This window comes from Grus americana, chromosome 3, assembly GCF_028858705.1.
Source record: "Grus americana isolate bGruAme1 chromosome 3, bGruAme1.mat, whole genome shotgun sequence".
NCBI classification, from domain to species: Eukaryota; Metazoa; Chordata; class Aves; order Gruiformes; family Gruidae; genus Grus; species Grus americana.
The window spans coordinates 73,413,117-73,428,387 of record NC_072854.1 but is presented as its reverse complement, the minus strand read 5'-3'; the positions used below and the strand labels follow the sequence as shown (position 1 = coordinate 73,428,387).

The 15,271-nt window shown below is 35.7% G+C and overlaps 1 protein-coding gene across 6 annotated transcripts in view; it reads right to left on the bottom strand.

Moving 5' to 3' along the window:
* Nucleotides 1-411: 411 nt before the first annotated feature.
* Nucleotides 412-15,271, bottom strand: part of SHPRH (SNF2 histone linker PHD RING helicase) — a 57,742-nt gene continuing 42,882 nt past the window's right edge. For 3 of the 6 annotated variants that reach the window (XM_054820255.1, XM_054820257.1, XM_054820256.1), the window contains 7 exons: nt 15,048-15,119; nt 13,095-13,283; nt 7,688-7,780; nt 7,053-7,139; nt 6,411-6,589; nt 4,241-4,321; nt 412-3,056 (listed from right to left, as the gene is read on the bottom strand). In XM_054820255.1, coding sequence (XP_054676230.1) covers nt 2,960-3,056; nt 4,241-4,321; nt 6,411-6,589; nt 7,053-7,139; nt 7,688-7,780; nt 13,095-13,283; nt 15,048-15,119 — 798 coding nt within the window. In that variant the 3' untranslated portion in view covers nt 412-2,959. The other 3 variants (XR_008576346.1, XR_008576347.1, XM_054820258.1) reach the window with 3 other exon arrangements.

Sequence of the window (15,271 nt, the reverse complement as noted above, 5' to 3'; positions counted from 1 at the left end):
GGGACTGACTTCACTGGATAAACGATACTGTCAACTCAGATCATATTTACATGTTTTAGCAGAACACATAAGAATCTGGTACATGACTGTATGTGCACACAAATATTAGGTAAACACTGCAGTCCGCATTTTAGTTTTTTCTTCTGCTGAAAATGCTATTTTTATGAGTATATTGTAACAATTACGATAGGGCAAAGTTTGTTCTCAGCTAAGATACTGTCTTTCAAAAGATAGAGAGCAAGAAAGAGTGAGCACGCAAGAGAGAAAGAGTTCACCTCATGAGGTCTCTTAAAATGTCTGAAGAAAAACCTTTGACAAAAGTCAGTGTTGCAAAGAATGGCAAAGCACAGTACATTACAGTTTGGTTTCTTTTCCAAAATTATTTTTTAAAGTTAATCTCTATGCTTAATATTATGTGAAACCTGAAGAATCCATTTTATTACTGACAGAGGTGATATACTCCAATGGCTCAACCTTCCAATTTCAAGAGGTGCTTAAACACAACTCGTGTACACGTTTCAACATTCTGTGTGCAGAGGTCTAGGGTCCTGGTGCTCCAGGGCGGTCAGGACAGTGCCTAGAATCAGATCTCTGGCATCCCATGCTGTTATTATGCGAGCATAAAAAATAAGTCAGGACTAAAGACTCATGCACTACTTGACGAGAAGCTATGCTTTCGGTTTGGAATCCAAAAGTCACACTTTTGTAAACAGTGAAACCACCAACTTTATATAAACGAGCCAAAAACCCACAGAGCTGGGGAAATCTCTGATAGCAGATACTCTTCAGTTTGCTTCTCTGTCTTCACGTTCACTGACAACTATTAATCCCACATATAGTTATTTAAAGTAGGACCTATGAATGTAAACATTATGTGCTTCCACAGTTTTTAACATAGATATATCATTTCTTGGAGTGAACAGCAGCTCCTTGTTCAGTCACATTATGTCGTACAAAATTAAAATTCTCTGAGGATGATGAGGAAACCGGAATGTTGCTGCCCTCAGAGTTCCTGAAGTGTCTGTACACCATGATCTCCAGTACACTGTAGAATAATTTAGGCTGGAAGGGATCCATGGAGGTCATCTGGTCCAACACACCACTCATAGTAGGGCCAACTCTGAAGCTGGATCAGGTTGCTCAGGGTCATCTGAGTTCCCGATACGTTCAAGGATGGAGATGTCACAGTCTCTGTGCAAACTGTTTGATCAATCTCATTTAAAAAAAGTCTACTATCTATTCTATTTCCCTTGCTGCAATCTGCAAAAAATTAGTAATCTCCAAAACAAAACATATAAGACTAATACGTATTACAAATATGGAAAATAAAGATACATTGTATGTAAATTTACTCAAATAGTCTTTAGAACAAAGTCTTATTGGTCCAGACAGACAGAGTATAAATGCAGAAAACCCCCCACTTCTTCATACAATATTATTCATGTAAATTCTATTCACATTTGTTGTCAGCAGCAGAAAATTTGTCTGCCATGCAGATAGTCTTAATATCCAAACGGTGTAACTCAAGTGTAGCGTGCTTGAAAACAGAACTCAAGAAGCTCAATAGCTATATGGCAAATCTATTTAGCAGATGTGATTAGAGTAAAAATTCTAAGATGAGATTTCTTAAAGGAATGACTTCAATTTCAAGCTTGAGTAAGATTTCTAAAATATACAAAAAACTACTGACACAGCAAAAATTAGCATTTGAGGGAAGTAGCCTGTTGCTTATGCATATACATTTGCCCAGTCCCTGAATACAAAATTGTGTTTGACATCAACTGCATACCTGAACTTGCTTCTGTAATACCTTCAGAAATGATGTAAAGCAAATATGTATCCAGAACCTATGCCAAAAGGCTTAAAGTTTATCTTGCCTACTTTCAGCAGGCTAAAAGTTAGCCTAGATTTGTTTTCCGAACTTTCTACTGTCAGGCATGGGGTAGAGTGATCTCACATATCTAAGGATGAAGTTTCACAAAAGTTTCATCTCTCTCCACTGATTATCTAACTTAGACTAGGTACCTGATAATTAGACTGCCTAATTTAATCTCATCTATTTTGAATATTTAGATTGTTATGCCTCTGAGGAGAACTAGACAGAAAAAAAATCAGGGTGAAAAAATGTACACAAGCACCAATCAGCAGTTTGACCAATTAATTTTTTAAAAATTCTGTAACAAAGGCATTACTTTTTTTCTTTATTCTTGAAGCCATGGCTAATTTAGTGCTTTGTTTAAAAAAAAACACAACACAAAACCAAACATGTGCAGTAAATTCAAGTATTTAACTGATTTCCAGACCAACACACATACAAAAAGCATAATTTAATCATCATTTTGAAGTGAGTAAGCATTAACAATGAAATTTAACTGTCACAAGTCTTTATGAATATCTAAAAGCCTAATACAAATATCCAAATTATTAGTAAAGATTAGTCATTTAAAGTGTTACCAATAAGACGTTCAGTAACTCTGCGTTAAATGCTAACAAGCCCTTTCTAGAAGAATATTAATTTACAGTCTATTCTTTCTAACAATTCTTTGTACAGTAAAAAAAAAAATTAATTTGTGTTTTTCTGCTTCCCTTTCCCACCCAACCACCCACATGGTTTTGCTCTCAGACTGAGCTACTAGCCAATCAAACCCAATGGTAAAAATCCTTTCAACCAAGGGTCCAAGATCTCAGTTTTAGCATCCAGCTCAAACGCTCTTTGGGAATAAAATTCATGTTTTTGTATAATGTGCAAAGTGCAAGTTTTCTCCAGTGCTATCAGAAGCGTGTGCTGCTAAGAACTTCACCACAGAATAAAACTAACAATTAAGACTTTTTGATTTCCAATAGCTCTGTAACAGACAAACATTAGATAACATTTACAGGAATGACAGATAAAGTGGATTATATACTGGTGCTTATTAGGTCAGGCATTTTCTGATTTCATTAGGCCAAACCAACGTTTTTACTCAAGTTCTTCAGTTTCCTCTGTAAAAAGGTCAGCCAAATCTGCCACTGTCAGAACTGAAGCTTCTGACTGTTTCATGGAAGAGCTCGTGTGGCTGTGGGAAAAAATTGCATGCAGACATCAGAAAAGCAATCAACTTAAGTAACAAGCTGTATGCACTGAAGACAGACCACACGGTTCAGAGTCCCACAACCGGTTCAGCTTTGAAGCTCAACCGGAAAACACACTTTCTATCAGGGAAAACACAAACACTGATCAGCTACTTCTCTTGCACATTCTGAGTAAGATAAAGTCTGTCTACTGTCCCTAACAGTGGTCAACACCAAACACTGCAGAGGCAGCAGAACACGGGATAATCTGCTTTGCTCTCTTAACATTTAAGGGATTGGCTTCAGCTTCCAAGCATAAGATTTGACATTACTTTCAAAACATTAGCCCCGATTGGATCATTCAACCACTGTGTATTTATCTGGATTTTATACACAAAAGTAGTGCTACTTTACAGATATGGAAACTGATTAAATCATTCTTTCAAAGCTAAAGCTGAAATCATGCATAACTACAGCCAAAGATATGCATGTAAATTTTTAGTCTCATAATTTGTAAAAAAAGGAAAAATAACTAATTTTCTTAAACTAAGGCCTCCTCCTAGATTTGTTATGTGTATACAATATAGTTAGAGGTACAAATCTCTTACACTTTCTGCATAAAGAATGTAAATACCACTTTTGTTCCAGTCCATCGATGCTTATAGATTTTGAAAAGATAAACACAGTGAAAACTACATTCTGTGTCTGCACACCAGATTGACTTACGAGCATGTGGACAACTCTTGCACTGACTGCAAAACCAACTAGTGTGACACAGCACCGACAGACTAGGTTTGTAGAATTTAAAAACAACGAAAGAAAGAATTAATGTTCTAGGTCAGAGCTTATAATCTATGCAATGCTTTTATACTAATGGAAATAGGTAAACTGAAAAGAAATTATAATGCATTATTAATTAATCAGGCTTTTATGAAATAAAGCATACAAAATGTAACCAAAATATTCTCCAGAAAATTAAAATACCTTAAGTTTCGAGTCACTGGAACCAGGTTAAAAGATTAAGACTTTTTCTAGTCTTAAAACTTTTTTGTCAGTCAAAACAATTTGAAAGAGAACAGTTGAGGTTTATATGTAAGATACACATACCTAACTGTAATAAAAGTACGTTGAGAACTACCTTTTCATTATCAGTGCAATAAGGATGTTTTAAAAAAAATTCAACACATACCTTCTATCTACAGTTTTCAGCATAGTCTGCATTCTCTCTTCTATTGTTGCTTTTATCAGGAACCTATGAACAATGGTCGATCTGAATGTGTTTAAAAAAAAGAAAACAAGACCAGAAATGAACAGAAGTTATGCTGTTACAGTCCAAGTTCAAGACTACATTTTTGACTCATACTAATTGATGTATGAGTGCTGAAAAAATGCCTCTGTAATTTAAGAAAGAAATCTTACAAGGTGATTAACAACTTCCACTGACCTTTAAGGATGCTTAGTGCCTCCCAGAGCACACACTTCCAACTTGGCTGGATCAAATACTAAATGAATATAAGCTGTATTAACTAAAATCCTAAAGCAGATGCTGGGCAAAGTTCTGGTTTCTGTGTCCCTACTATAAGAAAACAATCCTCAAGAGCCTAGCCTGTCATTTAAAGAAATTACTTTGGCCCATTGGTTCTATACAAGGTTTCTGCTGCATTGTCACAAGTCAGTCCAAGAGACAGAGCTCAGCCTGATGGATAGTTAAAGCTCATTCCCAGACTTTTAACAATACTGTTCTTGAAGATGGCAAAATACTCTACATTTTTTTTAAAAAGTCAATAATTGTAGTCAGTAAACATGAAATTGTAAATACCAGTAAAACATAAACCCCAAAATGTCAATAAACATAAAACAAAATAAGAACTCCATTTACAGAATAAGATTTCAAAAGGAAAGCTGTAATAAAAAAAGAAATGTCAGGCAAAAGAAAGTGAAATGGAAAAGAGTCAGCTCCAAAGATAAAAATGAAAAATCACTCCAGGCTCCCCAGTATAAACATTTTTCAAGATATGAACCCTTGAAAGTGCTTGGATGGATTTCAGATCTTAAGTTGAAACTTTGGCAGGTAACATTACACAGAGGAACGCTGGGGGAATACTTTGTGATTCATAGGCAAAGGTCTACCCACAAAAAGAGAAGTAAATAAGAACTCAACTGAACTGGTAATAGCTGCACCAGTGAAACTAAACAGAGTATTCCCTTATGCTCACTGTACTTGAACACAACCCTTTTTCAAATAAGAATAAGACTTCAGCAAGGCTTAAGTACAGCGCACACTATTGCTGGTTTTATTACAAGGTTTTTGCCAGACCTTTTGTGCCAGCATCATGTAAAATTACAATGCAGGCTGTTGCAATCAATCTTTCCTATGCCCTCACAGTTAATTCAAAATCTTTACCAACACACCCAAATATCCACCTGTTCATAAACATTCTGTCACATACATGCTCATTCATGCCCTCTTGCTTTTCCTCCATTTCCAGAACACAAATCCCACTATTATTCTAGAATGATATTATTATTCCAAAATCGATTCCAGCTATTTTTATTCTTCATGTACAGGGGGTTTTAATTATTTTTTCAAGTGACATGAAACCTAAGGAAAAACATATATATCTTACCATCTTACAAACTTTCCAAAATCTTTGTTAAGTGTTCAGTACTACCTACGTAAAAATCTACAACACTGAAATCAAAAGATATGCAAACTCACTAATGTCTTCACAAAGATCTAGACAAGGGTGAGAGAAGAACTGTGATTTAAAAACTAATCAGTTCTGAAGAGTGTGTGCTATAACTTTCTTTTTGGGGAAAACAAACAAAAAACCCCAAACCAAAACCACCTCAACAACTTACACAGCTCCTAATCTGGAGCTGGGAATGACCAGCTAGAAGGAGCCTCTCAAGCAAACTAGGAAGGGCCGTGCCTGAACTTAGCCACATACAACATAAAAGGTGAGCTGCTCAGACATTTCTGGACAAGCTTACAAGCAGAACTTGAAAATTAAAAACTAAGGCATCAATGGAACACATAAAATAGGGCAGCAGCTGAACAAGGCTTTTCAGGATTTTGGACTCAAGAACCTACATTTCCTAAACTCCATTTGCTTCTGCATCTTACCCCCCACAAAAGCACAGAAGAACTCCTTAAGATACACGTTGTGTATTTTCAGCAAACTTTTTATCTGTTTTAATCTTTCTGTCCCTTATATGATCATCTTTAAAAAAAGGATTCCTATGAATACCCTCATCTCCAAAATTGAGAATTTCAGTGAACTAGATTTATTCTGATTACAGTACACGGTTCTATTCTGGCCCATATCTAAACCACTCAATGCAATTTTAACTCTTACTTTGTTTGGCCAATACGATGTACTCTGCCAATAGCCTGTAGCTCATGTGCGGGGTTCAGAATGGGTTCCACAAGCAGAACGTGAGTTGCTTCGATGATGTTTAGTCCATTGGAACCGGTGTGAAGGGGCAACAGCAAAATATTGATGTTGGGATCGTATTTAAATGCAGAGAGATTTTCCTAAAAGACAAACATCACAGCAGCTTAACAAAAGTTCCTCAGTAAAGAATGTGGGGGACATCTCTATATTTTCAAGTAATTATAGCAGCTACTACAGGCCCCAGCGTGACAATCTTGCAGCTTGACTGATCCAAGACCTGTCATCCCAGAACAGATACTTGACAGATATCAGGAAGGCAAGGACTTCTTGCAACACTGATCAGCATGTCTCATCCTTAACATCCATGCCAATGCTTCTTTCTCAAAAGTGAATGTACTGTTCATCTCCAAAGGCTTTAAATTATGGCTTTTTGTGATTATGATTTTTAGAATTAATGAGTTAGAGATCAAAGCTTCTGCCAAACAAATTCGCTGCTCTTTCAGTTTCTCAAATGAAGCAATGAAGTAAAAGGATCAAATTAACTTCTGTGAAATGAAAACTATTTTCAGTGGGGAAAATTAAAGAAAAATATCCTTTATGTACCTGAAATTTACTAATTCCATTGATCTGAGAAAAAATCATGTTGTTGTCATACAGAGCTTTGGAAATTATGTCCAACACATCTTGCCACTGTAAAAAAAAAACCAAAAAACCACACACAAAACACAATAAAAGTAACTCAATATTACAAGCAGCAATAACAACTAAAATATACTAACTTCACTAAGAAAGAATAGATAAAAAAGTCTTTCAAAATACTAGCATTCACAATTTAAAAAAAAAGATGAGAGATGTGTGCCAGGAACCAAATCTTTCATAAAACTAAATAAGAGATGTAAATAAAAAGATCAGCTTGAATAAAAGAAATTGGTAGCCATCACAAACCCAGTTTTACAATTTTTCAAAAATATCTGGACATTACATTTAAAGTTATCTAGAATTTCTAATGTTCCCATATAAATCTAAGTGCTTGCCCTTTAACGAAACAAGCTTTTACATCTGTTGACTACGATCATTGTTCATGTCCCAGTTACATGAATTGCCCTACAAATTCTCAAAACAATCAAGTGGCTGTACAGAGTGATTCAACATTTTGGTAGCTATACTAACGCCTGAAAATATTATGACCGCTTTAAACACACACACACAAACACAAGACAGAAAATTGTGATTAATACCGTTGAGAAAACTAAAGATTTAGCCCCGGGATCTTTAAATTGAATTCTCTTCAGTGTTCGGACCACAGCTTCCACTTTGGTGGAGTGACTTCCCTTTGAAAAGTCAAAGAAGAGCGTTAGTGAAGTCAGAAATTAAACAACTCCTTCCACATTCATTGCTTTATCAAATAATGTTACATATGGACTCTCACATATCTCACACAAGTGTAAAAATCAGCAACCTGGAGAAAGGGCAGGTTAACTAGCACTGAACTGCTTTTGTACCCCCTTACCACTGCTATAGGATCCACGGTGGATTATGGCACACGCAGTACACGGAAGAACGAAGTGCCCCATGGATACACCTCTTTAGTTCTGGACGAGGCAGAAGGGATAGCCCGAGCAGTGCAGTTGCACCAAACATGCCAGTTAGGCCTGCTGAGGTTTAACTTAGTGGCACAATTTTTAAAGAATCTTCCAAATACACATTTAAATTTTCCTCCCTTCATATCTCTTGTAAACTGGTAATGAAAAAAAAACCTACCTGAACACTATTTCTGTTGCTTTTGTTTCTTACTGTGACAACATGAAACTTATGCTCAGTACTATGAAGCTTGTTAATTATATTTAAAATAAGAAGAAACTGGTAAATATAATTAAATTAATTCTTGAGGGATTGCATGCTGCAATGAAAACATCTTCATATTGTGCATTCAGAAGTATTTCAGCGCTTACTAAATCCTATACTACATTCTAACTTCTCGTCCACTTTGATTTCTGTACTCCTTCCTTTCCCCATAATTCAGGAAGAGGATTCCTAGAAACAGTTCTTTAGTATCTCCCTCTATTTCCTTGAGTATGTACTTTGTATTACAGCAATTTTAGCTAATGTGTTTTTTTAAGAAGCCCTTATTTAATTCCTTACTAGTTCTTACACGTATAGTAATTTCAAGCTGCACTAGATTCAGCTGGACAAATATTGTTTTATTTCTGTCTGCACCTGTCCTCTGAACATTGAATTAACCATGTTGGCTTGCTACAATGACAGATCAAATTTACTGAAGTTATGCTGCTTGCAGAATTGGCGGGGAAGGATGTCAGCAGTCTAAGCACAAGTTGGGAACCAATGCTAGGCTGCTTGATCATTCATACCTTATGCAGCTAAGTGAATGCTCCAAGAAATACATGTAAAAGACTTTCTGCAGATTTCTTTACCAAAGGCTGCAATAAGCGCTAACATTACATCTCCCAGGGTCTTCCATAGTGATTCCAACTCTGTGTCACAGACATAGAAATAAACGAGCTTTTTTCATGTCATCTCTGTTGCACCTGCTAAACATTAACACTGTTTCCAAAAGTCAGAGAGACAAATAAAAAAGCTTTTGTCGGTAGGTGTTATGATCTGCAAGGATGAATGACACACTTGCAGCCCTACGGCAGCTGCCTGCCAATCACAGCCACCTATAGTTAGGAGATCCAAGAATAGCTTTTGGTATTTCCTATATACTCCAGGGTCATTTATGTGCTTTTCTGATACCATTCATCTCTGATTCAATGATGACAATTCTGGCTAATCTGCTCTGTCTTTTCTTCAAAAACCTTTTTTAGACCTTATCATAGGTCCTATTTTTTCCCCTGCTCTAAGACATAGTAGCTTTAACCACTGTTGTTGATTTTGCCACCTTTCAGACTTCCTGTGACTCAGGTGCTACTCATGTGGCTTTGTACAAGATCAGTCAGAGGAACTATGCTGAAGAACAGCACCATGATCAAGGTGGTCACAAGTCTTTTTGCTCTATTCTTTAAACAAGATAACTAAGCGTACAAAGTTCTCCATCCCTTCGCTTACATTATGTTACACAAACTATATTAGACTTGCCATTGAACTAACAATTGACTAAAGCTTTGGTTCACAGCACACAAAAAAATTCAATTTTGTTCTCAATATTTATGGAGAGATGAAACTGATAGAAGTACCCTTGCTATTATGAGGTCTTGGTTTTCAGTCTGTCTTAAAAAAGTGTTACCCCACTCATTACCCATCCACCTAGAGTTTGTAATTTTGTTGGATATCCAGATGAGTATTTATAAACAGATTAGCTAGTTCTAATTAATTACAGAACAGCACACAGAATCAAAATTACCCTCTAACAAACAATTCCTGTCTCAGATGACAAGCTGGCAATACCCACTGTAATACTGACCAGACACTGGAAGCTTTTACAGAACCAAAACATGCAGGGATGCCAGTAATCTCTCTCAGTATAAAATGCTCCCATTTACAGTAGTCCTTCTGCATCTAAGACATTCACTTAAGATGGCTAGTGCTGGTGCAATAAAGAGCAAGATGTATACAACACAACAGAAGAAAAAGAGGAAAAAAAAGAGGTACTGAATACTGACATAGACCAGAGGGACTGAGAGAGTTCAGATGAAACCAAACACTGAATAAATCACACAATTTTCATCTATGTACTGCAAGATATTGATCTTAACCTCAGTATTGCATAGAAACCATAGTAAGTTATTCTTTGTTGACTATCCTTAAAGGAATATGAAGTAGAAATTTTTATTTTTAACAATGCTGCTTGTTTGATAGTACATACAGTAAAGCTAAAGTATAAGTTATTAATTTTTTGAGAAAGAAGAATGGGTCTTGTTCAAGATGACATATGACTTCACACAGAATTCCTACTTCTGCTTTGCCTGAAGTTTCTGATGCAGAAATACTTTAAGAAAACACTACAACCCTTTACACAGGACAGTAGATGCTATGTTCCTTCTGTGTCTTATGTATGAAATTTAGTTATTCTATTTTTTAATGTAATTTACGAAATATATTTGGAATTTTCTTGTTAGAAACAGGGTGATATCCCTAAACCCTGAGGAAATAATCTGTTAAAAACACGCATCAAGCGAGGTCCTAATAACTAGCACTTGAAAAATATAGCCTGTTTACTCCCCCTGGTGCCACATGCTGTCAACTGCTTCAAATCTAGTAATTTGAGTTAGGACACCTACTCGTAAAAGGGAATTCCAGTTCTCCAGGGAGGCTGACATAACTAGTGTGAACATGGTAGCACTGACTTCAGTACAGACCAGCAGCCCTAGTATACCCACAAGGTTCAAGGGGACTTGTGCAGATACCATGGAAATCTTTGTCAGCACATTTTGGTTTTACTTTTAACAATGCTAACCAGAATAAAACTATGATTGGTATGTCCAGCTGTATTAAAATCATATTTTAATTAAAGATTGCAATGTCATCTAAATCAAAATATTACCAACATTAGTCTTTTACCTTTGCCTCTTAGTCCAGAATCCTCTATTTTTTCCACAACTGCAATGACCAGTTTTTTGGTTTAACACTAACAGATTTGTGCAAAGCAAAAATGTATCTATGCACTACATATGTGTCAATATTGCTAAAGACTCATGGAGATGCTGTCTCTTCCTCCATCCCTGTCTTCCCAATGGAAACCCTCTGTTACCAAGAAAAGTAGATAAAACAGTGCCATCAGGACTGATTTCCTACAGTTATGTTTAGAGGTTCATTAACTTTTGTCATTAGGATGGCACACAAGTTACAAACAAAGTTTCTCTCCCAGACTTGAACTTTAGGTATCTTTTGTAGTAAGGGGAAAGCCAAGCCACAGTATTTTGCCAAGTACTTTATGTGTACGGCAATTTTAATAAAACTTGTAGAAAATTAATTACCTTTGAAATGATCTAATGGTTTGCTAAATTAAGGGAGAAGTCTAAGATAGTGCAATGAAAAGACCCTGTCTCCTCAGAAAGCCACACTAAAAGGAATAAACACAGAAAGTCACAGTGGAAAATACAGCTACCAGCCTTAAACAGCACTGTACATCGTCAGTGGAAAGCCTTGATAAAAAACAGCTCCCTGCCTGGCAATTTCTAAGACCAAAATTCACTCTTGATTCAACAATCATCTTTTCAGTGCGTCTATGTACCCAGTCAGTGAGGCTTTAACCAAATACCAACAAGTTTAAAATGCAGATAGGCAAGAAGTACTAATAGCTTTTCCAAAGTTTTCCTTTTGATTTTTCAAACAAAAACAAGCAAAAAAACCCCAAAAAGAATACTTGCAGAGTATCCAGCTGCAGAGAGTCAACACTCATCTAGAATACAGAGAAAAAGCTTACAACACACAAGCAGATCAAAAGAATTGGGGTTGAGCTTGAAGAAAGTGGCCTCACAACCATATTATTGATGATACACTTGTACGGAACAGAGAATGTCCTCACCATCACACTAGAGAAACCCTTCTCCAAAGAACAAATTCATGGTCAACAGGTTCCAATAAAAAGCATTGGTTTTGATAAATAGTATTTTACAGGATTAACATTTTTCTATTTTGTCTACTGTGATTTGACTTATTACTGAATAAACTTTGGGTGAAGTTACTGAATATACTCATTAGAACCCATCCACTAATTTATTAGTGGACAAGTTAGAGGAAGCATAGATATAATCTCCCTTCAGGTTTCTAACATTCATACACCCCTATCAAAAAAGTAGTCAGTTTTTCCCCTCCTATTATGGTTTGTATAGCAAACAGTATTACATAGATATGCAAAATATAAAACTACTCCTCCACTTCTCAGGTAGCTCAAGAAACATTACAGATGACTAATCTTAAGTTCAGAATCAGGATTTACGTTCTCATGCTAACAATGAAGACTTATCAACTTAAAATATTTACATTATCCTTAACAGCTTTATAGTACAGGCAGCTTTCTCAAACTACTCATTTCAAGCAAACATAGCAAAACTATGCCTCCAAAAAGCCTCATCTCTCCTTAACTACAAAAAGCCAAACACACCACAACAACCTGCAATCCAATCACCTGCACACAAAAAGCATTTATTTCTACTCAGTGTCAAACGCTTAAAAAAAAAATCTTACCTAAAGCTCAGCAACAGCTGTCCCTCCCCCCACACTCCAAGATAGCATTACTTTAACAGATGTGTAATTTTGTAATCCATCTAAAAGGCCTTTCTTCAAACACATTTAAAGAGTAGGTGTTAAAAAGATAGCCTCTTTCACATCATTTCCTTTCATGTTTTGTTTTCGTAACCTTTAAGAGTTTTGTAAAGGATAAGTTAAAAAAAATAATCCACAACAACCAACCCTAAACAAAATAAGAAAACCAAAAAACCTTTTACTTGACAGGAAAACGTGTATCCTCCCTCAGGGAAGGATGCAAAAACATTGATTACACTATAAGAAAGGCCTATATACATCATGTCCAATTCAAGAGAATGAACTATACCTGTTCTAAACAAGACAAATTATAAAAGTGAACCTACTTATAAGACTATATGGTAGATTTGTCTGCCTAAATGCAGTTTGCAATGAAACACAACAAATACGCACAGCTCAAAGCTCATATAAACAACGTACCTTTACAGGAATGTCATCCTCCTGATTTGCAGTTTCTGCAGTGAAGACATACGATATTTCTTTATGAGATGTTGTCTGCCTGCAAATGGCACATTTAATTGAGCTCCGGCGGGTGCCAACACTGTACTGTTCTATGATGATAGCTATACACTCATTACAAAAACAATGTCCACATGTCAGCACTGCCCACTATGCAGGGAATTAAAAAACAAAACAACAAACAGTATCAGTTTTGGATCAACGCAAAAGAAAAACAGTGTACTAATATATGATAAATTAAATTTTCATAGAAACATTCTCTTCATGAAATTCATCAGATTAAAATAGAATAATTTTATAATTTTTAGCACTCCAGCTGCTAAAAAGCCTATATTTTAAAGTTTTCCAGCACAGAAAGATTCATGATCCCCAGAAGTTCTCTGTATTTGTTGTTCATTATTTGCGTTTCCCCAGTTTTAACCTTGACGAAAGATATTACAGTCTTTCATTTCTACGAATAATGATTCTTAATGCAGAGGTTAAGTATGCGGATTAAGTATTTACACCATTTTAAAAAAGTTACACAAATGTTTGTATTGGCCTTCTGTAAAAGTCTTTATACATTCATACTAGATCAGTCTTTATTAAAAACATCCTGAAGAAAGTGCTTTAATTTTTACCTATTGTTAAGTGCTAGACAATGTCTCTGGATTTAAGGAGAAAGAAGATTTTGAACAGAGAGGCTTAACCTTTTTTTGACAGAATGCATTAGAAACAAAAGATTGCACTGTAGATGTTGTTCTTCCTTTGCGGGCCTAGAACATCTGTGTGTCAGCTGTGACCTTCCATAACAGAGAAATAATTTGTAAACCAGTGGTTTTGCACCTAGAAATAGAGTCTTACTATGTACTAGTCTGTTCTATAGGCCATTCTAAGAGGAAGAAATAAAACAGTTTTCATGGGTCCAAGTAGCAGAGGGAATTGACTAAACAACTGCTTATCAAGTGAAAAGATCTTTTAGACTTTGTAAGGTTCTTTAAATCACACAGAAACAGGATGCAAAACATTTTAAAAATTCCTTGCAACATGATGGCTACTATCATCTAAAGTGGCAGTCTTGGCCAAAGTTAAAGAAAAGAGTATTTTTCCTTTCAGAACTCCTCCAGCTCAGAGAAGCAGCATAATGGCAGTTAACGGAGCAGACAACTGTTTTCTAAAAATTTGTATCACCCTTAGAAGAAGAGCGCAGAGGGGATTTTGGAAACGTGGCAGGACACTGGTTCATGCTTACATATGTCTATAAAGCTAACAGAAGCTAAAACACTTTAAAATAACTACCCTAAAAAAGCACCAATTTAGTCTGACTGCACAGGAGTCCTTTCATGTTTTTACCTAATGCATGGTAACTAAAGTATAAACTGATATAGATCAGTTTTGATTAAGTCTCACTTAAATTTCAGTTGCTGCAGTTCAGCGGGTAAGTGGTGGGGAAAGAAATGCAGATTGCCAGTCTTTATTCTATTGGTTTTTACTACTGTTTAAGTAGCTAATATCCATTTCTTTAAAGTCTAGAAGACAAAAAAAATACTATCAATAAGAGCAGTTACAGTAAAATACAATAGTATACTACAGAGGCTTATCTACTTCATTCTATTAAGCTTATAAAAGGTAAAGAAACTTTTCTGACAAAAGTATGAAAGCAAACTTTCAGAGTTTTAAAACAATCAGCAACACACATCTTTTGTCAAAACACTTAAGCATTGATGTCAACAGCTAAAGGCAGTAGAGGTGCTTGCATCTGAGCAAGATGTTATTTCAGGAGAGAGGTTGTTTGGTATATTACAGCAAAGGGATTATTTTCCCTGTTTCAATACAATGTTCATTTAAAATCAGATGTTGAAAATTTGACACACAACTGATTCAGACCTAGGTAAAGACGTTCTACAAACAAAACCTGCTGACTAAATATCTTACCTGTTTTCCCAACTGACGTGCACAGATCGGACATGGTTCGGGGTTAACACCCCCCGTAGTTTTATCCTGAGACTATAAAGTAGAAAAAATATAAACTTTGCATTTCAACAAATAAAAAGTTATTCTATATTTAAAAAATAGCTTCTAGGAAAAAAAAGAATAATGAAGTCCTTAAAACAACAGTGTAAGCAAGTTAAAAAACATCATTCATGAATAAATAAATC